Raw genomic sequence first — 25,514 nt, forward strand, 5'->3', positions numbered from 1 at the left:
TTAATCTACTTGGGAAAACTATTTCAGAGTCAGTCGGAATAAAATCAAATGTAACAATTTATTATGTCAGGTAAATGTATCATGCGAGTATCACAAAGCATCACAAGTGAGTTCAAATGTTAATTTCCTTTCTCTCAGAGAGTTGCCCTCTCTTCCAGTTTTTCCAGTCAAACCACTGACTGCTGCTTCTGACTGCTTTTAGAGAGAAGAGCTGCACATAACTGCTGGTCAAGGATCCGTTTTCTCCATAATAGCAAATTGGCAAAACAGATATTGCAAACGATCCAGTGTGTATCTGTGTTTGCGCTTTGGATAGGTTTCTATTTACAACATGTTTTTTCAGCATTGAGCAATGTAGCCAATCACAAACATAACTGTTGATTTCTTGGTGTTTGTGTTAGAATTCACTCACCGCTTAACAGGGCTCTACGCTTACATTTCTTTTTAGGAGCGCTTGTTAGATTTCTCGTAGAGTGAAAAGCTGTCTCGCGATATCGCCATGATGGAGCATGAGGGTGAAATTAGCATAGAATATCCCCCTGAAACATTCACATTACATTACGGTGCCCACCGCGGCATCGCCTCCACTGCCGTTTTGCTGTTTTATAAAAATAAAAACCACTGTAAACGTCTGCTTTGCTCATCCAGCACGAGTTGCAGTCGCACAGTGCGAATCACAGTTCACTGATCGCCTGACGATGGCAGATTAGCTTCCGCAAGTTCAAACTAAACGGACATTTAAGAGATACGGTATACAGTCATTCACAAGAGAGAGCGAGTCCACGACACTGGATGGCATAATTAAATAACTGTACACAAAATATTGATTTGACTGAGTTTTAATATTTCTCACCAAACGCAAAACTTCCACGAAGAAAAAAACTTTCCTAGCAGGAACCACTGCTGACTTCAGTCACCCGGATGAGCCTGCACTATCTTTTTTGAGCGGTTGTTATCTGGGAATAACTTACCGGTGGATGGTGCTATTGACCAATCAGAATCAAGTATTCCACAGAGCCGTGTAATAATAACAAATAATTGATTGGGAATCGCTACTTTTCTTAAAGTGAATTGCTACTTTTCCAAAAAGAATCGCTACTTCACTCAAAAAGAATCCCTACTTTTCTCAAAAAGAATCGCCTCTAAAGATGAATTGCTACTTTTCCTAAAAAGAATCACTACATCAAAAAGAATCACTACTTTTCGAAAAAGAATTGCTACTTATCTTATCGAATTGCTACTTAAGATGAATCGCTACTTTTCCAAGAAGAATCAATACTTTTCCAAAAAGAATCGCTACTTTTCTTAAAATGAATCGCTACTTTTAAAGGATTATTATGATTATTACATTTTTTTTTTTAAGGGGAAGTGCATTCACCCTTCGCCTGTGACCCTGTGTCTATATACTGAATGTGTTAAATAATATTCTTAATCTTTGGTTCCTGTGACGAGGGGGCCCAGAGAGAAGCTACAAGCGTTTCTATTGAATTAAATGTTAGATACAGTTTATTGTGTAACTAAAATACCAATCAAAATGTGAATGAAAATAATAAACAAGCCCAAAATACACCAGGACTCTTATTTTTAAATGTCTATGATTTACTACTTCCAGCTGCTAGTTCAAAAAGATGAGGAAGATAAAATATACACTGTTTTAACCATCTACATCATGAAGTAAACATTATCATAATTCATCAACATTAGATCATAAGCAAATGCTTGGCATAAATGTGCTATATTTATTAATTGCAAACTGCTCTGAAACTGCACTGCATTTAGACTCTGAACATGCATTTTGAAGTTTAATAAAATCCCATTAGGTTGTATTTTGTTAAGATATTTAATTTAATCAATAGCTTTAATGTAATTGAATAACTAAGTATAGTACTTTTTAAAGGACCCATTCAGAACAATTTACGCAAAATTCTTTAAAGTCTTTTTAGAGACTACATAAATTTAATCCAATAATATTAAACAGCAATACAAAAAATGAAATACTACGAACAAATAACTGCATAGTGTCACGTCATATGAAGTCTCAGCTAGTTGAAAGCCGTATGTTTGATTCACTAAAGAAATGGATCACAAGAGTCTTTTTTTCAGGAGTCGGACTACACTGTATGAACTGAATGTTTCTGATTCACTAAAATAAGAACCGATTCATTAGAATCATTTGTTTTCTAGTCAAACTGAATGTTTTGCGCAATAGATTTGGTGATGCGGTGCCACTGAACAAGTAGTGGAAGAATACACATTTTAGAACCAATAATAGAACCGAAAGTTGTTCGATTAAAAATGGAACCGGTTCTGAATAAGGAGCAAACCCTAGCTGTTGCAAATGTAATCTAGATGAGGTGAATAGAGCATTGCTTCAGTAACTCACACAACAGAGCATGCGTAGGAGCCTTTCTGGGTCTGGCTCTCTCTGATGAGGAAGGTGCCGTCTCGTTTGCCTCTCAGGAGATCCTCCGCCTGTGTGCGCTTGATGTCCCCTACGTACCAGGAGCACTCGTCGTGATGTGCTTGATCGTCATCGTCGTCCAACAGAGAATAGAAGCTGAAAGGTCAGAAGTGGAATAATGACTATGACTATAATGACTAATACTACCTGATTTATCTATCCAAATTATCATGATTTTATTTAATTTATGTGCTTTGTGCAATAAGATAATTTAGTTAACGTTACTGCTTGTTGTTTATTTAAAATCTTTATGCCATGTCATCACCAAAAAGCCACTGTGGTTTAACATACAAAGGCAAACAATACATAAATCCACTCAAATCTCTGTAGAATTACAAGGTAAAATCTTTCAATTTAATATTTGACAGAATCTCTACATTTGAGGGGGAAAAATGCTCAATAAATCTGAATAAAACTTTTATGCCATATGCTTGACAGTGGAATCTTACAGATATGATATAAATGTTGAGTCAAATTCATGATGATGTTAACCTTTTTATAATTTGTCTGTGTTAAGATGTCCAAATTCTCTGTGATGTCCAAATTAATGTTCAGATTGTCAAAGTGGTGTTCTATGGGTATCCCAAAATGACTAATGACCTGGGCCTGGCTTCATACATCCTATCTGCACTTCTGAAGACAGACTGAACAGAACTTACTCTTCTGATTCATTCATTAAACCCAGCCATTCGTTGATCTTCCTTTGCCTGGTGCCTTTCTGAGTCAACCATCTGCAAAGACAATATCAGTATTGTTAACATCACCAGCGGTTACCTGTGAATAAATAACCAGTTTACAGTTTTTTATTGTGAACTTCCAGTAATGCCTGTGTACCGCAAAATAATGTTTTTATATTGCGTTGTCTTTACTGGCTTCACTCAACAATGGAAAAAAACTAAGAATTTTCTCAACAAATGACATTAAATAAATACACAAAATACATTTAAGGATACATTAAATAGATTAAATGAGACAGTAAAGGCATTTATAATGTAACAAAAGATCAAATAAATACTGTTCTTCTGAACTTTCTACTCCAAGAATCCTGAAAAAAATTATATTAAGCAGCACAACTGTTTTCAACATTGATAATAATAAGAAATGTTTCTTGAGCAAAAAAATCAGCATACAAGTATGATTTCTGAAGGATCATCTGAGTAATGGCTGCTGAAAATTCAGCTTTGGCATCACAGGAATAAATTACATTTTAACATATATTAAAATAGAAATATATGGGGGCTGTTCTTACACAAGGTATTGGTCCCTTAGCTTCCTCAGCTGTATGAGGTCTGGTTTCAAGCTGTTCATCCTCTTGTCTATCTCTCGATTGTCTGTGGCTTGCCTCTTTAAGTCCAGTTCCAATTTCCTCTTGCTGTCATGAATCTCTGTCACTCTGGACTTCAGCTTTTCAGAGTTGCTCTGAATTCTGAATAGACAGTGAAAAAGTTTCTCTCTGATATAGAAGCCAAAACATGACTCGAATGTGCTCTGATGTGTAATGAAAAACAAGACTACCTCTCAATCTCCTTGTCATTGCCTTCTCTGCGAAACTTCTCAATGTTCTCTCTGCTGAGCCGCTCCTGGGTCTCACACTGCTCCTCAAAGATCTTGATGGTCTCGTTAAAGGCCTCTATGGCTGTTCGCTTCATCTGCAGCTCCTGAGAGATTGAACAGACCATCTCCATTAGTGACTCAGTTAATAAGATCCCAATGCATTTAAAAGAGAGATGAAATGCGGCCTACTTGTGATGTGCGTGTGTATTCCTCATACAGTACATCATATTCACGACTCTTCTCCTGATACTGCTCGTGATAAACCTTCAGCTGCTCTCCTACCGCCTCAATACTGTCCTCTTTCACTACCTGATCCTGCAGAACACAAGAAAATGTTTTCACAAGCCTTATTCTCCCCCAAATGAATTCATTATTTTCTAAACCTCAAGTTGGTTTCAACAAGAGATGTGCAGAACTATATATACAGGTCTGCGGTTTTTCCCAACACCAAACATTATTTGTAGCGTGCCAGATCGCTGTAACGCCTCAGTTCATGCAGCGTGGAGTGCAAACCGTTTCCTTCACTTTAATACAAGTTATAACACAAAAAACATGCATGAACACCAAAAGGTATGTTGAAAGATACAGTACAACTTACCAAAATGTAGCATGTGTCATGTAATTGCTTAATCAGTGTTTTAACAGCGGAAAGTAGTCAATAAAACAGCTTGTAAACAATATGTCACTTAATGTACCTCAAGAAAGTTATCCAATGTTCACAGTTTGTTAGTTAGCTATAAAAAAAACACTAGAGGAGCTTATTTACTGTTAATGTTTGAATAAATTTGTCATGAAGGCAAGTGTTTATGTGCAACTGAGTTGCATACAAACATTTCAGTTTTTATTTAAGTGTAATTATATCTGAAAATAAATTGAATATTTAGTTGAATATAATAGTTTGGGCTCTGTTATTAATTTTAGCCGCTAATATTATAATAATGTCCCAAATGAAAGGGGTTCCCTGAATAGTTTACACAGCATTAGAGTTATTTTTCTCCTTAAGAAAATATAACTAATCTGTATCGGCAGATATGTTTCTAAATAATCGGCTATCAGTATCGGCGGATACATTTAGTATTGGTGCATCTCTACTATTGAGTTCAAAACAGCCAGATGAAGCACAACACGCAGGGGTCTTACAACTTTTCTTAAAGTTGGAGATTAATTCTAATAACAAATTTAGTATTATATATTATTATATACCAGAAAGCTAAATAAAACAGTGTCCCTAAAATATTTAAATGTGAATCTAATATCATGTGGACCACTTTTAAGGTATTTGTATAATTTTTTTGGAAACTGACAATTTGTGGTTGCTATGAACAGCCACTGTATGGAAAAGATCTATAAGAATATTCTTATGTACGTTATGAAGGCAAGTAAATAATGACAGAAATGTCAATTTTAGGCAAATTATACCATTAATGTGAAAAGACGGCATCAGTTTAAGCATTGTGAAGAGCGGAGGCATCGCACCTGCTGATATTTAGACACGGGGAAGAGCAGGCGAGTGTCCAGCTTGGCATTGTACTGAGTCAGTGACTCATGTCGGTAGTGGTTGATGAGCTCCACCACAGAGAAAAAAGTAAGAGGTTCTGAGAATCCATACTTCCCCCCGCGGTAAAAAACCTTGATCAGTTTGTTATTTCCTCCTTTCCTGGAATAAACACCACAACGCTTTGATCATGTTGTGTCACTGTTAGACATTCCACTTTTTAATCATGCATAGTAAACAAATGATACAGCAGCACACCGACGCAATGCACTCATCTCCTATTAGATATTAAACAAAATGCAGTTTGGCCTAAGGAAGCGCTTACCTGAGGGTCAAGGTGTACTCTCCCTGCACTTTGCTTGAAGCGTCCCGCACCAGGAACGTACCATCAGGAGTGTCTCTCATCTTCTCATTCACTTCCTCTCTAAACCCGTGTGCATCAAACAAAGATTCGTCATATACAGAAATGTGTGACGATCTTAATAACAGCTGACCAGGTAATTATATCAGCGGTTTACCTGGAAATGTCTCCCCAGTACCATTCAGCGTCACTCAGTAAGCTGTTGTTTCCATTGGTCACAGATGAGGCCATGGCTTTGGCTTTGGGCGGTTTAGGAGGGAGAACTAATTAAAAAAGACAAATAAGACAAATATTTACGATAAAAATAAATAAATCTTTGTTTACCCCCACACGACTGAGGGCATCATTTGCTTTCACGACTTTCATGCATCGTCACCATAGAAACGTGCAATGTTATATTACAGCGACAGTGTCTCTGGAGCCACCTGTCTTGCTCGAGGGCGTAATAGTGATCGCCCCGGGAACAGCCCTGCAACCTTTCAGTTACCAGCTTAGATATTTAACAATGACATGATGTTTTCTCTTCTGGAGTAGGGTTTATGTCTAAACTACAGGGAAGACAAAGCTCTTTTGATTTCTTTCTTTTTTTTTTCATTTTTGTGATGGCAAAGCTGAATTTTCAGTATCATTACTCCAGTCTTCAGTGTCATATGATTCTTCAGAAATCATTCTAATATGATGCTCAAGAAACATTTCCTAATATCATCAATGTTAAAAACAGTTTTTCAATTTTTTGTGTAAACTTTGATTTTTTTTTTCAGGATTCTTTGATTAATAGTTTAAAAAACAGAATTTATTTGAAATAAAAATCTTTTGTAATATTATAAATGTCACTTTTGATCAATTTAAAGCATCCTTGCTAAATAAAAGTATTAATTTCTTTGAAAAAAAAAAAATCTTACTGACCCAACAGTTTTGAACTTTAGTGTATATTATGGACATAAGATGGAATTGTTCAGCTCTGGATGTGTGTGTGTGTGTGTGTGTGCGCGCGTGTATGCATTTAAATATATATATATATATATATATATATATATATATATATATATATATATATATATATATATATATATATATATACACACACACACACACACACACACACACACACACATCCAGAGCTGAACATTTCCATCTTATGTCCATAATATACTGCATTAGTGGCATGTTATAAATAATCAGAGTTCTTTAGTGCGTTTGCATAATTGCAATGTGAAACCAAACCAAAACTTACCGAATGTATAAAATCTATCAAAACATGAACTTTGGTTCGGACCTTGGTGTGAACTTTCAGGTGTGAAAACACCTCAAAAGCATTACTATTATATACGATAGGTAACTCACCGGGAGGGGTCGGCTCTTGTTCCCAAATTCTCTCCAAAAGAAGTCTCTCAACTGCAACCGCAGGAAACCCCTCATCTTCCTCTGACCTGAAAATCAAACGAATAGAAATGGAGATAGTTTGCACATGTGCAAATTTTCAGCAACACATTTCCAGAATTTGTCTCCAGCCAATAGAAACATCACGCTCACCCGCTCACAGGGCCCCTGATCAGCAGAGGGCCAAAGATTTGGCCGAGGGTGTGAATGTCGAGGCCGTTGTGCTCCACGCACTGGCAGACCTTCTCCAGGTGTCTGAGCAAATAATGCAGCGTCAGGATGTTCTGCAGTGGAACTTCAGGTTTCCCCAGTGCCTCCCACAGCTGCTCTCGTCGCCTCACGGAGGGAACGTCTATTCATGAATGATGCACATGCGCCATCAGATGCGCAGGCAAAGACAGGGCAGACACTCAGCACATTTGAGCTGTTTGTTTGCTGAGTTCATATAATTCTGCTACTTTCTATACACGGTGCTCTTTCGTCCTGCACGGATAAGTGAAAAGTGGCACATACCTGATTCTAGTTTCACTGCTGCCTGAAGGTCTGTATAAACAGAGGGCGGGATGATGGGGGCAGGAAGTTCCTGCAGGTACCGAATAAGAGCCTCCGAGAGTGCATGAATGTCCCACTGTCCCACGTCCAACTCCTGCAGCTCTGCACAAGACAAATGACCGGTCACATCATGATCCACACACTAATCCACTAGATCTAATCCAATACATCCCTTTCAAACACTTTAGAGTTACATAAATATGTTGTTACTTATGGTAATCAAGTAGCTAATTGCTGGGTAATTTTTTCTACCCTTAACCATATCACTCCTGGTTATCACACTTTTGTGATTATGTTTATATGGTGTATATATATATAGTGGGGTTCATAAGCCTGAGACTTTCAAAATCTAATTTAAACCTGGAAATAACATTTTAGGATTAAAAAATAAAAACAAAGAAACTGTAAAATGAACTATAAATATTGATTACATTTTATTACAAATTAGTAGTAGTACAAGCAAATATTATACTTATAATATTTATTATTGTACAATACATTATATAATATTTATTAAATAAATAAATGTATTTTAGGTAGATGGATAATTATCACTAGATCACTAGCAAAAATGGTAATATTTTGTAGTTTTATTATTTAATGCAATGTTTTTTTCCAATGTAATAATTTAATTAAAAAGTTACATTTAAAATGTAAAAGACGTTTTAATAATTTCTCAGCAATGTTACAGCTGAAAAACAATGTTATCAATAAACAACCTAGTTAAATAGAGAAAATATTTAAACAATGTACACAGGCTAACATCAACACTAAAATGAGAAACAGAAAGACTTACAGCTACTAAGAATAACACGCAAAAACACTAAAGCAATCAAAATCCTTAAGCCCTGCCGCTGTATATGTTTCCAAGTATGTGAATAAAACTTTTCCACATCTGGGAAAGAGAAGAGAGTCAAAAGATGAGAACAGCAGATTTAACTTACCAGCGAGGCTCTGTCGTTGACTGTCAGAGGCTGAAGCGGTGGATGTCCTGTAAAGTGTCATAGAGTCCAGACCTAGCAGAAAATCGAGGCATTAGTTCATCTCTCAAAAATAGATCTTCCATGCCAGCTTGGATTAGAGAAGCAGTCACATCTAAACATTAAATGTAAAAGCCCGGAGATATAAATATATCCAGTCATGCTATCGGGAGAACTGGGAAAACAGCCCAGCTGAATCCCTGAGCTCTGTTTTAGTCTGTGAAGAAGTGAGAAGACGGCTTCAGTCAAGCCAGACAGCCCGAGCGTCACTCAGTCTCTCGCTCAAGGGGAGAAAGAGAGGGACGGCTCACAGCGAAAGAGGAAATCTGGGTGGTATTATCTGCCATATGGTGCAATAAGAAACATTTTTCACACTTCTGCTTCCAATATTATTTTCAATGTGGAAATATCTATTAAAGATACAATCAATTTAAAAAGAGAAATCCAAGGTAACTTTTTATTTTTCTTCTTTCTTGTGGTTGGAGGCGCTCTGCTGGACTCCTGCTCGCTCTGGATTTGAAATATCAAGTGTCAGGTTCTCTAACGAACAAACCACAAACAATAAAGCCCTTTACATGACATTCAATGACACAAAAGTATTACCTGTCTGCTCAATTGCTTCAACCAACTTAATAAGATTTGGGGGAGCAGTTTCTAGGTGTGTGAACTGTTTGGTCAAGTCCAGGACTGGAGCAACTGAAACGGCAGAGAAAGAGGAGAATTCAAAACAAACTTCTGCTTATGTGCTTCCAAACAACAGCTGAAAATAAGAAGCAGCTTATTTAATGAACATCAAAACCAACAACTACATTATATCACTTACTGAACATTTTGTAGAGGGGTCAATGACAAATATATATATATTATTTTTTTAAGAAAGCCAAGCACAAAGTTCTTTATACCATTTTCAACAAAAGTTGACATTTAATCACTCAACTGTCATGTGGTGTAACCATCAAGTAAAAAGTAATACCATTTTCCTTACACCTTGAATGCATGCGAGTGCACACATCTTATTCATTATAATTCACATTTTTAATATATTTTTCAAGGTAACAAAAAAAAAATATATTTTTACAAATATCAAGAATTATTAACTCATAAATATATTACGTTTTTGGGGAGTCACACCAGACCACATGACACTATTCAACCTTAAATAACTGCTTTGTCACAAAAATCTCAAATTATCTGATATTTATTTTAAGAGACTTGGTGACTGTCATACAGTGGTCTGCAGGGTTCCACTCTATGATATCATTTCCCATTGCTTGTTTTTTTTCTCCAGCTTGGTTGCACCATATGACTTTGGACAATTGCTTTTTAAATATTAATAAGCAGGGTTTTTCCACTAAGACATAATCCATGATTATGCTTTTTAATATGGTTTTCTTTTCATATGGTGGTTTTCTCTATTTATATTTTCTATATTTAGTTTTTATTCCCCAAAACAAAAATGATCAGAGTGAATTTTAATGTGTATTCAATTTACTGTATGAATGAATTGCATTTTAATGTTTTTTTTTATATAGATCCAGACAAAAAAAAAAAAGCATCATATCATGGAACCATGGGATCATATTTTAAGGTTTCCTTTTTTATAAATAAAATTAATGCCATAAATACTGTAAAAACCAAATCCTAAGAAAAATGTGCCTTAACACCAGCATTTACTCTGGCACTCTTCTTTCTCATTTTTGAATTGTGGTTTGCAAGATTACAGCCTTCACTACCTACTGTTGTGACTCAGTGTCCCGAGGCCAATGTTTTAAATTTGACTTTGACTGGCCTGTTACCTTTTTTAAATATAGCGCTAAATGTGCAGTCCTTCGTGGAATACTAAAGCTGCCAAAAGCAGCAACTGTCTAGCGGAGAAGGCTGTTGATGTGATATAATGAGAAGGCTATTCTATAAAATCTGTGTATTTTTGCACCTCAGACTTCAGAGCCTGTGCTAAACTCAAAGCAGGCCACGTCTCTTCTGTCTTAGGGGTGTAATGACTGTGGGATGTATAATTGCATATGGTTTTTATATTGTGCTTCCTTCCTTCCTTGCTTGTTCTATTGGTTAAAAAACCCTCTTGAATTCATTCAAAAACTATTCAGAATAACATTAAGTAGACATTAGAACACATTTCAAAATTAAATAGTAAAATATTGTATTAAAAAAAACAACAAATGGATGGAGCAACACCGAAGAAAACAAAGAAAAAAATGTCTTTATCATACAAAAGCTTTAAGCTGGTGAAAAAAGCCCTCCGTTTCCTTCTGTCTTATCCACCCCTTCTGGAGCGAGCGCTGCCTTGGCCCTTTGCGTGAGTGGAGCACAATAAACTATTTAATCAAAAATCCTGAACAAGCAAAACCCCACTGGCCGTGTGCCAGACCCTCCTTTTCAGGCCCACCACAAAGAGGCCAGAGCTTGGCTGCCTTCGCCTCCTGGCAGTGCAAGGCTAAACCACGTCTGATTATTAATTTTGGAGTTCAGACGAAGTGCCATGTCAGCACATTCCACTTTTCCACTGCACGTTAAACATGGAACTCTGCTCGCTTTTCCCTCTTACGGACACAAAGCCTGCCTCTTCCGCCCTCAATCTTTCCTCATCTCACAGTTACCTCAACATGAATCCATGTCCTATCTTAATCCATATTATATCTATATCCTAGGGATGCATTACAGAGACTTCCTAACTTAATTTTTGAATTATGATTTTTATTTCCTAAGTCAAGTTACCATGGTTACTAAACAGATAGAATGAGATTCTAAGTTAGCATGTTTCTGTAATACAGCCCCCGAAGAACAACTAAATTAATCTTTTTCATTTTCAACTTTAGGCTGAGATTTCTGAAGACAAATGGCTGTTTTACAAATAACAACAATATTTACTATTTTGCACACATATAATTTAGCAAATGTCTTTACTTACTTTACTTACTTTACTTTTTGTAGGTAAGGTAAGGTAAAAGGTAAAATGACAGCATTGTTTTTTTTCCCCCAGACCTATCACTTCTTCTGATGACCAAGTTTTTAATTTCTGAATTTTATGACCAAATTTTTAATTTCTGAATTTAAATTAGGTTCATTTTTGGGGGGTACATCCAAAATGTCCAAGAGGCTTTAACTAAGCAAAAATGTAGTAATACAAATAATAAAAATTTCCTTGTCTCATAATGATTTTTTTATTTTTTATTAAATGTAATGTTTTTCTTTAAAAGAATGAAATTCATGAAAAGTAGTTTAATATAATATTTGTTTATTATTTCTTAGAATTGAATAAAACCGCTCCACTGCTTATTACCATTTGAAACACTTAAAACACTCATGCATAACACGCTGAGAAACAACCAACAACAAAAAAAAAACAGGAAATGATGCAGACCCCCTCGACTGTTAAGGAGCGTCAAGATCAATAGTCTCAGATAATTTGACCTTTTTATGGCAGGGCAAAAATGTTTCTCAAAACCACATAAAACCAACATGAATACAAAGATTGTGTTGCTAAGAACTTCACACATGATGTGATGTAAAAAAAATTAAAAGCAGTGGACACTCTAATTTGTCATTTACAAAATGGCTGCTTGTGCTTGTGTGGTCATCCATAACAAAACACAAAAAACTGATTATATTCCTTTACTAATAAACAAACTAAACTATAGCTGCAAACTCACTGGCACAAATAGTCAAACCCGCAGAAGGGGTTTTTGTGCAAAATACAGCTTTTAGGAAAAACAGCTGTGGCCCTGAAGTCATTGTTGGTTTTTGGAGAGAGAACCAACTAATCATTACCCAATTATAGTCATCTTGGTAGTCTGCAATCTGGCTGGCCTACAACTGAACGTGCCCTGGGAAAAAACAACTGCAACTAATGCTATGATTACTTTATTCAGCTGTCACTTCTTCACGGCTGCACTGTCGAGGCAAAAATGATCTTATCTAGGCTATGTATAAATAGTTGCCCAACAAAAGTCTGCAACTTTTCATCTGTTGTTTATCATTTTTATGCTTGCTGAGTTTAATTTAACAGCCTACATTTTGGTAGGCCGAAGTGCTCGACTAGTTTGCAATTGTTTGTGTGTGTGGTTTTTTGGTTGACTTGTGCTCTGATGTGCTCTTCATTAACTTAGATTCGGCCATGCTCTACAAATGGAAAATGATGTCTTTGTACTCTGTGAATATGATTATGTAAGACAACTTTCACCCGCATTCAGTGATCTGGGCACCTCATTCATAGCTAACCGAAGGCCTTGCCCATTTCCTTTCACTGGAGCTCTAAACCTCTCGACATGTTTTAATCTTAATGCAGTGCAAACGGTATTAAGAAACACAACACACCAAAGCTGCAACTACATTAGACAGTCTTATAAAGCTCAAGTTTCTTTTTGTTGAGCAAAATCGGCTTCAGGCCTGACAGGATTTCTACACACTGCACAGACAGAGTGCAGCATGAAAGGAAGAAAAGATTTTGATAGACTAAAATATCAAAAATATATCACATGTACACTAACTGTTCAAAGGTTTGAGGTCGGTAATGTTTTTGAAAGAACCATTTGTTTAACCTAGATTAATGCACTTAAAGTTAATTTAATTACATTGTTAAATATAATCTTTAGCAAAACCTAAAATGAATATCTACTTTTTATACTGCACATTATGTAAGGGTTAATGCCCGACGCGCCGAAGTCCATTTAATCAATATTTAATCAATTAATAATACTTTAATGTGTTTTAGAGTAAAAATCGTGAGGGTTTATATTTATTAAGTCGAGCGCACTATTTAATATCTCCCGTATACAGGCGTTGCCAATCAACGTGGCCACAGCGACCCGACCGCAGCAGTTGATCAGTGAGTTTGAGCCAGCGCAATCATTTAGAACTGTCATCAGGCAAATTGACGGGACACCTTTCCTAGGTGTCCATTATCACTTTTTAACGGACACCCTGCAGCCAATCAGAATCGAGTATTCACCCAGACCATGGTATAAAATGTTGTAACGCCTAAATTCACTTGTAGAATTGAAATGATTGATTTTAGTTTTCAGTGTTTTATTTGATTTCTGACAAAATATTATAGAATTTTTAATTTTTAATATCGGCCTTTTATTGATTATGAAAATTATTATCAGCTTATTGGTATCAGCCAGAAATGTAATATTGTGCATCCCTAGTGGTCATCATTCGCAACTTTTTACTCTTAGTTTGGGCTTCACATTTAATAAATTAAAAAATGCAATCAGAGTATGACCTAGTGCAATTATTAAACTGAGGATCTTTCTTGAATTTAGTCAGTCACAATAAAATGCATAATGTTAGAGCTGCACGATTTGGGGGGGAAATTTAATTGCAATTTTTCTGGTTAAATTTGTGATGCACGATTTAAAATGCAAACAGCCGGTTTGTTGTGCTTGTTTGTAGGGCTGCACAATTTGGTCCAACATTCTTATATTTTAATATGACTAATAATTATTATTATGATGATTATTATTGTTGCTAAATAAAAATATTAAACAAAATAAGAAATATTACTATTGTAATAACACTTCCATTATTAAAAATAAAAAACAGAGTACTAGAGCCCGCACTGACGCGAGCTCCGCAACAGACTTTTTCCCAATAGTCAAAGCGACGTTACGTCACGAAAGTGCGGGCTCTTAGGAAGACCGCAAGTGCTTAGGGTGCCATTAATCCCCAAAGTGGAATTAAACGCAGCCAATAAACACACGACTGCCGCAATATATGGCGTATTGGAGTTTTTCAAGCCTTCTTGGGTATTTTCATTATAATAAAGTACATTTACAATGCAATGCCTGTATCACTGTATGGTACTATAAAATGATAACTTGTGTGTGTGCCTCATTCTACGATAAGCCATATCAACTCACAAAAGGAAGTTATTTCAAACACTCAACTGACGTTATGATTATGAAGAGAGTCTGGAGTCGTATTTTGTTGGACAACAGGTTTATGAACGCTTCGCATTACAAGTTTGGGAAGATATTTCACTCATGTCATGTTGCTTTTTCAAATTCACGTCATAAGCGATATGTAAAAAAATACATATAAATATAATCACACTAAGCCAAATCGCGATTTCGGTTTAATTTCAATTAATCGTGCAGCACTATATAATGTGCTGATAAAGCATGCTGTAGAGTCAAGTAACAATATGCCTAGCATTTGAACATAGGCCAAAGCACCATGGGAAAGATTCTTTAATACGGACTCAGATCGGAGGCCTTAACTAGCCCTCTACTAATTCTGTGAAAGAAAGTTCAGGGTAAGGAGCTGGGGGAAAATTCAAGGGGCCTTCTCTTTCTGAGAATTGTAGTGAGTGGATAGTTTATAGCTGCCTGGAGACAGTATCAGAAGAGTCTGTGAAACAGGGGAGGAGGAACAGGCGGAGACTGTACAAATGCCAAGCCATGGTTCACTTCAACAAGCAGTAAAACTGAGGCCAGGAAAAGAAAAAGAGGGGAAAAAATAGAGGGAGAACTTCTGCCATAGTTTGACTTTGTGCAACGTTTCAGTGAGGACCGTGTTGGTGGATTTCAATTAAATCACATGAAATCTCTCTCACATTGAATAAGACATGGGAAAACACCACATAATTATTTTCGCATTTTCTGTGCAGATGCTGTTCTGCCATATTAAAGAGATAGTCCACCCAAAAAATTAACATTTGCTGTTAATTTATTCACCCTCAGGCCATCCAACATGTAGTGGTCGTTTTTTCTTCCGTAGAAATACCGTGGTCCTTTTTTATTCATATAATACAAGTCAATGGCTACAATCACTTTTAGTAAAAAAAAAAAACCATATACAGACAAAACAATATTAATACCCGTGGCTCAGACGATACTCTGAAGTCTTATGAAGCAAAACGATCGTCATGGCAGTCTGGAGCGCGAGCTTCCACTCACATACTGACGTGTGCACGGAAGCAAACTCACACATGAGCTTTTATCTTTATTATTATCTTCATTTTTAAACTGTCCTTTTGCTTTATAGCTCTTTTGCACATAGGCACAGATATAGATATATTCACCATATAGGCCTATGTTTTCATAGCATTCAGTAGGCATATTTGTTTGAAGGACAGCATTGGTAAGGATGTGGAATAGTGTGTTTTGTCAGTAAAGAAAATAAAATTTTCTTGATAAAAAAATGATAAAAAACTTTGTTCTTGAACAAAAATATTACGATAAAATAAAACCTTTAAAAGCAACTTGGTATATTGTTTGTTTTTATTGCCATACCAGCATCTATGGCCCTGTTTACACCTGGTATTAAGGGGCGTTTTGGTCGCTCGGATCACAAGGAGACGAGGGAGAAACATACCCGGTTACACCTGGTGTTTTAATCCGTCTCTTTTGTCCACTTTTATGGCCTAAGGCCGGGTAAATGTATGAGTTTTTTCAGATTTGATCTAATGGACAAAATAAACTCACGGAAAGAACATATTATGAACGCACCCGGACACGACAGAAAAACAAACGGAGAGAAGCAGATTTCGTTTCTGCTCTGACAGACGCAAGACCACGGCGAACGCGGTGAGTGTGTTTTAGAAATCAGGAATGGTGAAAGAACATTGAGCTTGGTACGTTTTCCTCCATCAAACCAATCTTGGGTCTCCAGCCGACAAAGTTTAAATCTCGTCTGGCTAGCGCGCTTCCCATATTGTTTACACATTAAGTCAGTAGGCGGTCTTTTGATCATTATAACAAACATTATATAAGATTTTTTTTCAATATTTGGTAAAACATTTTTTAGGATTATTACTGGTGAAACATTTTTGAAAACATCACAGAATGTCAAAATACTGGACTTGAAAATGTAATTAGCTTTATTAATCTGACATGACATTTTTAGTTTCTTAATAGAGCATAATTTCTATATTCCTCTTTGTTCGATGCTACATTTTCATGCAAATCCATTTCAAGCAGCAGGCAAATGTCTCAGGCATGTAGGTTAATTCCCTACAGCTACATAAGAAAAACAGTAAGTCAGCTGATTTTAGCTACTGTTTACAGCAAGGAGACTCTAAAGCAACACTAGTGCCAAAAGTTTTGACCAATGAATTTCCATAAACTGTCCAGTTGTCTAAAAATTATTTTAAGATTTCTACCTAAAAATATATATATTAGAGATGAACTTTTCAGACCTGGAAATCACAATTTTAAAAATTCACAGATTCTTCCATGTTTTCCATGATCATGGTGACCTCTTACATGTTTAAATACTCAAAACTTTGTATTCCTCAGATTTGCCTTGAGCATGTGAAAAAGTCTGGATCTTACTCAGAAGAAGCAGCTAAAATGGTGCATGTCTGATCCTCCTGACGTCCTGTAATTCAACACTTCGAAGTACACCAACACTTCTCATACTTTCTCTTTTTAGTCAGTGAGCATCACAGATTGAATATGACAACTTTTTTAGTGTGTACTGCAGACTTTTAACAGTCCAAAAAAAGGGACACAAAGGAGACATTGAAGCAAGAATCACCTGATGGAGTGGGAATGTGCAGATGAAGCTGAAAGCCCTACCTGATACATATAACTCTCCAAATTGGCCTGGTAAACTGCCAGGCCTCCAAACATACTATAATTTACTGCTTCCTGAGGGCATAAAGGGAGGAGGAGAGAGGGTTCGAGGAAAGTGCCAGAGAAATACAGGAGCAAAGACAGTTTGTCCAAAGAGACTATATATTATGTATAAAAAAGTTCATGCATTAACCGCTTTTTAATGTCAATGTGTGAACAGCTTGTAATGAAACTTAAAAAACAAGACCTTCCCCAACTTCCTATGTTATCTATGAAAAGCCTGTAGACTGATATTTACGTGAAGGACTTGGGACATTTTAGCCGGGAAAATCAAAAGAATGTGATGGTTAGGCGAGCTCCCGAGAGCCTCTCTTCCATTTAATGACCCAAGAAATGAATGCTTATACAATGTTCAGGTCAGGATAATGCTGAAAGAGCCATTCTGTACTGTGATGTCAATGTGTCATGCAAAGAAAAGGGATTAATTCAAACTATAGTCTCACAAAGCCAGATCTATATAGTCTATAGCACGGGTATTAAATTAAAGTTCCCATTAGTGGTCCGGTCTCTATATTACCTTCCCAGCGGAGGTCCAGACAATACTTTTTTGGAACAGTTATACATTTCCATCGGGGCAGCCATAGTGCTTTGTAAAAGAACAAATCCTAAACAACACTCAAAATAGTCATCAAAGATGAGAATCTTGGACCCAGAGAGCCAAAGCAGCGATGTCCAAGAATTTTTCCCAATATTTACCCCCCCAAAAAAGTTAATATTTCTCTTGACTGGATATTAATATAAAAAGGTTAGGCTAGATCAGATGTTTTATCAGGCTATAATGATTATTATTTTACATTTAGAGACCTCCGTGCAGGGGCGCATAAAAATGAACATAAAACCTGCCTAGCTTACACAACACCGAAGGTGGACTAGTGCTCTGGAGTAAAGCAGACGAATTCTTTTTATGCACACTGCAACGGTCACAGTATGACGTCAACATTCTGCGTGTGTTTTAAAAAACATAATTCAACATATAATTAACACTTTTTAATAACCCACTTAAAGTGATTATAACAAATAAATGACTAAATGCCAAAAATGAATAACCTAAATGTTCATGATAAATGTTAAACATTTACAATCCTGTGAAAACAGGGGGTGCTGTACTTTTTTTGTTTTCGACAGTGTTTTAGCAAAAATTATCTATTTTTTGTGTGTCAGTGTCATCTGCAGCTCTTAATGTGGCGCTTCACGCCTTTAACAGGAGAAAGAAGAAGTGATGCGCATGGAACGGAAAGGGCTTGAATGAAGTGCGTTTGGCTCTAGATAATATATATTATTAATATTAATATTAATATAATATATTAATATACATTAAAAATATTACAGGATATACGCTGAAAGACCATTACCGTAAATGACCGCTTGCGGTGTGAACCGCACCATTGTTTCGACGCACTGCTCACTTTATATTGTAGAAACAGTAAAACGCCGCAATTATGTTCGGCATAACCAAGCCAGGGTCCGGAACCGGACCGGTCTGCCATTTGAATACCACTGATCTGTAGTCTCAAATATAATTTATAATCAAACTCTCATAACAGTGTAATTTTAATTAGCTCATCTGTTGACATAATGGCCACCGGTGTCGCTAACAACAAGGATTTCGGAAATCTACAAATAACCCCTTTAAAGAGCTAGATGATCATGCTAGATGAAAAAAAAAAAAAAAAAAAAAAAAAAAAAAAAAAACTAAATCTCTGATGATTCAATGCCTAACTAATATTGCTGTAGAAGAAGCCAGCTGTCAAAAGCAAAATCCCCATTTTCCTTCAATAGAAAAGGGGGGAAAATCCACAAATGTTTATTATGAAAGATCTGAGGTTTGATTCAACAAGCATATCAGTCAGTTCCCAAAACAAAACGGGTTTTGACCTCTCTAGCACACATTAAGCAGGTTAGTCATTGGTCAACACATTAAAAGGCAAAAAAAAAAAAAGCAGCCAGTCTTACCCTGCAAAGTTGGCTCAGGTCTGGGAACAGCAGGAAGCGGTCTCTGAGAACGAGGCTGGCAGGACGGCATTGACATTTTCACAGGTCCCACATACTGCACGTACGTCCCCGGAAAGTCTCCCCTCTGTTTGGTACGCTCGTTAAACCCTAAGATCCAGCCGATGCATTCCGGGTGCTGCTCATCTCCCTCTTTGATGCCCAGTGACAGCAGAGACGCTTTGTCGACCGTCAGGATATCACCGGGCTCAAGGTCAATGTCATCCTCCCAGTCCTTACAGTAGGCGTACAGAGATCTGTACTGGAAGCCATCAGCAGCCATTTTCAGAGTATGAAATGACAATCACCCCTGGCAGAAGAGTGTCGGACTGGGGGTGAAACTTTGCGATGGTGCGAGTTATGTCGTACAGTGGGACGTTTCGTTGAAAGCTAAGCACTACTGATCGGAGCTCATAAGCGGGCATGCGCGGTAGGAAAGGCTTAGACCTGGCCGGTGTTAGCCGAACAGGCCACTTTTCTCAACTTGAACCCGCGGTTCAACCAAATGATGGAACAAAGGGAATGCAGCATGCTCATTCAGGCACCGGAAAAGAAATAAAGAATGAAGTCCTTTACAGATTTCTTTCGCCAAATCAGCTGGTGTCGTCTTATAGCAGGTTGCTCAACATTCCCTCTCAAGATGTGATCCTCCCAGTGTAACGTGATGACTGTAAGAAAAAAGAGAGAAGTATATTAATAAGAGCAAAATAACTCACACAGAGGCTTTCTTTCTAAAAGAATAAATAACAAAATACTCACAACAACAACTAAATTGGTGTGTTTACATGCACAGTTACAAACGAGCTACTTGCTCGGGCTTTGGCATAGTCCAGCTACAGCTTTCAAGTATACAGTAGTGGCTAAAAGTGAATAACGGCCAAGGAAAATTGACATCTTCACCCTATATTCAAATATTATTAAAAATTTGTTTTGTTGATTTTCTAAGCATTTTGTGTAGTTGTGCTTAGATTCAATTGTTATATTTGTGATAATGCAAGTAAACATGGCAAATTGTGGTGACAATTGTTTTTTGCTAACACATGCAAAATCAAGAGAGAATCAATGCAATATTAATACCTAATTATGTTGTAGTCAATGTATGCTCAATTCCTGTGATCTTTTTGTTTCTCTAAATATTTTTTTTGCATAGTACTTAGCTGAAGTTTTTTGCCAAATAATTTAGTGTAGCATTATGTTCTTCCCTCATATAAAATATTTTCCTCATATTATGATGGTTTAATCAAACTGGTAGAGTCATTAAGAACAAATATCCCTTCTGGACATTACTTTTGACCACTATTGGACATGACAGAACGCGCAATGAAATATTACAAAGATTAAATACACTTGTCTTTCAGAGAAAGTGCACAACGCCAAGGCCTACTGTAGTCCGATTACACATGCTTAACAAAGACGAGCTCTAAATGCATTATCTTGGTCTGTTAGTCAGACTTCCCAAAAAAAAAAAAAAACTGACTAGATGGACTAAAGCGTTTACATTTTGTTGTAACGATTGACTGTAACAATCAAACTTTTAAAGTGCATACTGTATAAATGCACCAACCACGATGCACCTCATACATGAGTCATATGATGGACACATTAAGTCATTCTGTAATTTTAACACCATAATCAAAAGGCAAACTAAACCGAGAAACAAGCAACTCTACTTACCTTGAAAAAAATGAAAGCTAGAAATATCAGCACCCTTAATTTCATAGCACAGCAAGTAACCGAATATTTTAATTTCAGCAAATTATCAAAAAACGATAATTGTCTGCCAAAAAATCGTCACAGTTGAGGGGTGGTGTTTGTGGAAATAGCATTGCTAAATGAGTGCCGGTCACTCAAGTTTCAAATTCATCCAATATAAAGTCCATGCTTGTCTAAGAATCCAAATAATAGAGTACGTAGTCGATTTTGTTTAAGCTTTTTTGCAATATGCATCACTTATTTGACGGAAGAGCAAAACATATAATTTTTTCATGCGCATGCGCACCTTTGAACCAGGGGTTTATGCTCATATACCAAGAAAGAGGCACATTAAAGGTTTGCCAAACCTGTGGAAGGATTGCAATCGAATAAACACTATCAAAGTGTTCGCAGGCATGACAGGGCAGCACTCACCCCACTTTGACCAGGCGCACTAAGGTCTCAGTCCGACATCCTCTGTGTAGAGAAGAGAGGTGCAAGCGCAGACACGTGGCACTGACATACCCAACCACAGCCCGCAATCCTCACACCACTGAAACACCCCCTTCGAAAAACGTCATCCCCCTTTCCGCCTTTTCATCATTTTAACTAAAGTACGGGTAATGTTACTGCTGCTGTAGGAAGAAGTTCATTCAGGAAAAGTGAAAAGGTCCATTCTGAGTACAAGTTCTGAAACTAAAAGTTCTGCTGAGAGAAATCTTCATCTTTACAGCCAAGCACACGGCTTAAACTGCAGGACAGCAGCTGGCTGATTTGTACGCATCCTTTCCTCCCCTTTATTCAGCCAGAGAAGAGCAGTTCGCAAAACACTGTGACCAAGGCAGAGCACAAAATAATTAATGAATTGAGCCAGGAAACTCACTGTTGCTACAGAAGGGAAAAGGTAATCCTGCACTCCTATTGGGCAGCATATGGCCATGTGCTCAAGAATCACCAGAGAAGCTGGGGCAAATCAAGCAAACGTTCTAATATTAGAAAATGTATCTAGGCAGTGATCAAACCAAAAAACCCTTAAACTATACTGCTTTTCTTCAGTGGATCACTTTTTTGCCATTAACAGGAATATGTTTAAGCCTGTATGGCAGGCTTATGAGTATTTTGAATGAGAGACAAGCAATGCAAAATCAAAAAAAAAAATGTTGAATGAGGGTTGTCTAATCAGGACTGTGGCAAATTATTAAGATCATTGGGATTTTTAAAACGCGAGGAAAACGCAGAGGACTGGATTCTGCTTGGAGTTCAAATGAGAAAACAGTATAAGGATTCTCTATCGTGCTGTGCATGTCTTCAGCCTCAGGCTACCGAGGTAGGAGTTTAATCTATCCATGGGACGCGTGTAAGATATAGAAATTAGGACAGTCTGGGTATTTTGCAAATGTGTGTCGAGAAGGAAAACGATGAGATTGTCTGGGTATGAAAAGCTTATGCAATATTTTTTTCCTTTCGTTTCATTGGCCGAAGTACCTTGACTAATGCCCATGAGTCTGGTGACAGACAGTGTTCTCCAAACAATATGTCCTTTTAAAGCTTGGAGTGTGCAGGACTGAAGGAACGGCATGCGGAACATACCCTCTGGATATAGGACAGGATAGGATCGGATAAGGACAACGTTGCTAATTAACGTTGAAGTGTGCCTTTATTTTACAATACTTTCTCAAGTTAATGTGCAGTCAATTTGAAGTAAGCCATTTGCATGTTCATTCCTACGAAAAGTGTAAACACGGTGGTGCTTTCAAAACATTGCTCTCTTTGTGTGAGCATCCTGCCCAGCCCGATGCAGTAACACTGGCTCAACCAATGGTGTAAGTTTGGGATGGGACTACACACTCGTCCCATTAATGGTGGATGAGAGGGAAAATGATTTCTACCTCACATTTCTTATTGTTGTATTGTCATTAAGTATTAAAATGTTTGCACCTATAATTTTAATTTGCATTGAAAATTTCTAGAAATGTTTTATGCTATTTTAAGGATATTTGACAAGTTATTTAAGAGTAACCTAAATCACGAAGAAACAAAAGTAGCGACAAATCTTTTCTTTCTTATTGTGACGACCATTTGAGTGCAATGGATTATTGACAAAGAAAAAAAAAAGTAGGGTGGGGCTTGGTACTATCCATGTGGGCGTTGCACTCAAAAATTAATGCGAGCTTGCTGTCATTTGTGGTGTAAAGCTGGTTCTTGTCACATGACCTGCGGTGCGCTTGCAGCATTCTGAAAGTTCTCGCGTCTTGCGTATGATACGCCATTCTAAAAACGCGGCGCTCAAGTTAAAATAAGTTCAACTTTTAAAAGGCGTGCACGTGTCTCGAGACCTTGCGGTTTTTCCCCATCCACTGCCCACATCTGTGTGAACCGGCCATATTGGTTTTTGATTTTCATAGAAGCCACACTGCAGGACTGTGGCCCCAAATAAGGTCAAATTTGATCGCAATGGCCATTAATCGGCTGTCGACGGACATGTCAAACTAGCGATCAAAGACTACGGATTTTAGCCTAAAGCTGGGTGCACACTGTGCGATTTTGGCCACGATTTGGCCGTCTGAGACAATTATGGCAAATCCTAAAAGAATCCTCTGATCCTTAGCTAAAATCTAAAGTCTTTTGATCGTTAGTTTGGCGTGTTCACCGACAGCCGATTAATGATGATTGCGATCAAATTTTACGTCTGACGAAATTCTGGCAGTGTCAGAACAGAAGATTTGGCTCACATTCCTGTAGTGTGACTTCTACGACGACCGTCAAATTGTCTTCATTTTTCAAGACAATTATGACCAAAATAAACGTTAGAGATTTATTTGTAGCCACCATTTCAATCCCATGTGTAAATGCAGCCAACATCACCGAACGTGTCATTCATTGATGATGTAAAACTCCGGACAACTTTTTTTTGCTTGCGTCCGTTTTTAACGCACCTTGACTGTCGTACAGTCTGAAATTAATGACAACTGAGATCTTACAGTGTGACATGGCTTAAGGCGAGGCTCACGTTCGTACAGTCTGACAAGCAACAATCATAAAGGACTATTATAAATCGCACAGTGTGCATCCGGCTTAAAAGCAGAGGAATCTTAGGATTTGTCTCAGACGGCCAAATCGTGGCCAGAATCGTAAAGTCTGACGCGACGCACAGACTCAACCCCAGTGGAACAGAGCGACAGAGCTTTACCCTCCCGGATCCAGTTCCAGCTCCACTCCGTGTTTTCATTTCTCACTTCATTTCGCACAATCCTGAGAGAAACTCGCTCTGAGACAAACTGTGAAAAAAATCCCCGTGCTAATAATAAATAATAAAAAAAACACTACCACCATTAGCTAGAACTAACTGCTGTTGTGGAATATAAGCGTCGAATATAAGCAGTGTCTAAAAAATGGACACTTCAAATTCAGAACCGTCTAAATTTGCTATTAAAGTTCAGTTTGTGGAATAAATACTTCAGAAACTGCTCGAGCACTATGAAGGCTCAGTCATTGTCACGCGCTGAAGCTCTTGCAGGCTGTTAATGTTAACTGTGTAACAAATGCTGCCTTGAACAGACAAGGCGAACATGCATCTTGCAAACCTAACGCATATCGGTTTGCACATTTCTGTCGCCCACTAAATCCGAGATTTTAGCAAACGGATATCCCGAAAATTTGCAAAGAAATAAAACGTTGGCTTATCGTTAGAAGCATATTCTATATTGTAGAAGCACACTTCGTGTCTTTTCCACCATTTCCCCACATTTGGAAACTGCTAGCTAGCCTTTCAGTTTAGTAGACTACAGTAACGCAATGTGCAAAACTTGGGAAAACTTACCCGTGGCAAGTCGTTGCAAAGGCTTTGACGGTTTTCTTTCGCGCGTGCGAATTAAATGTGCGATATTTAACACTCGGATGGACTTACGTTTTTAACTTCCATCCACTCTCCCAGCAGAGTACAGGATTGATATCATTTTCCTTTTCATTCCGCACGAATCTTTTCAACTTGCCGAACTGCCATTTTCCAGCACAGCACAAAACGGGGCAGGACTGCGTGAGAACTAATGAAAGCTCGACGGAAAATAGCGGAATAAGCCGAAAACGTCCGAAACAGTAAATCTCGTTTAACACATGAAGCGTTCCACATTCTTGCGCTCCCTATTGCGCCATCCTGCTGTGGTTAGGCAAGGTATTGAGGAAAAAAAAAAAAAAAAAAAAAACCTTCAGATTTTTTTTAGATGTACTAGTGATAAAAATAAATAACAAAACATCTCAAATTACGCTATTCTTCGAAATGGCCACTAGTTTTGTTATCGTTTAGGAGAGTACTACTGAGACATTTCAAAAGCAGCATTAAACCATTCTGATTTATGTAACTCAGCAAGCAATATATAAAATGTATTCAAACAATGAAAAGTTTGGGGTCAGTAATTTTGTTTTAAAATGAATAATTTTATTTAGCAAGGATGCA

At 37.3% G+C, this 25,514-nt stretch overlaps 1 protein-coding gene across 2 annotated transcripts in view; it reads right to left on the reverse strand.

Annotated features, from left to right (window-relative positions):
* The window catches only part of pik3r2 (phosphoinositide-3-kinase, regulatory subunit 2 (beta)), a 36,060-nt gene extending 10,849 nt beyond the window's left edge, over window positions 1–25,211 (reverse strand). The window contains exons 1-15 of one of the 2 annotated variants that reach the window (XM_081373385.1): window positions 24,969–25,211; window positions 19,334–20,037; window positions 9,387–9,479; window positions 8,748–8,819; window positions 7,765–7,905; window positions 7,405–7,603; window positions 7,216–7,301; window positions 6,029–6,134; window positions 5,836–5,934; window positions 5,492–5,672; window positions 4,205–4,330; window positions 3,977–4,119; window positions 3,711–3,887; window positions 3,121–3,192; window positions 2,384–2,557 (exon numbers count right to left, since the gene is read on the reverse strand). In XM_081373385.1, the coding sequence (XP_081229511.1) occupies window positions 2,384–2,557; window positions 3,121–3,192; window positions 3,711–3,887; window positions 3,977–4,119; window positions 4,205–4,330; window positions 5,492–5,672; window positions 5,836–5,934; window positions 6,029–6,134; window positions 7,216–7,301; window positions 7,405–7,603; window positions 7,765–7,905; window positions 8,748–8,819; window positions 9,387–9,479; window positions 19,334–19,652 (1,988 nt within the window). In that variant the 5' untranslated portion in view covers window positions 19,653–20,037; window positions 24,969–25,211. Of the gene's footprint in view, window positions 1–2,383; window positions 2,558–3,120; window positions 3,193–3,710; window positions 3,888–3,976; window positions 4,120–4,204; window positions 4,331–5,491; window positions 5,673–5,835; window positions 5,935–6,028; window positions 6,135–7,215; window positions 7,302–7,404; window positions 7,604–7,764; window positions 7,906–8,747; window positions 8,820–9,386; window positions 9,480–19,333; window positions 20,038–24,881 lie in introns of both variants that reach the window. The other variant, XM_081373384.1, reaches the window with a different exon arrangement.
* Window positions 25,212–25,514: the final 303 nt, after the last annotated feature.

This window comes from Scardinius erythrophthalmus, assembly GCF_964197995.2.
Source record: "Scardinius erythrophthalmus genome assembly, chromosome: 9".
Classification (NCBI taxonomy): Eukaryota; Metazoa; Chordata; class Actinopteri; order Cypriniformes; family Leuciscidae; genus Scardinius; species Scardinius erythrophthalmus.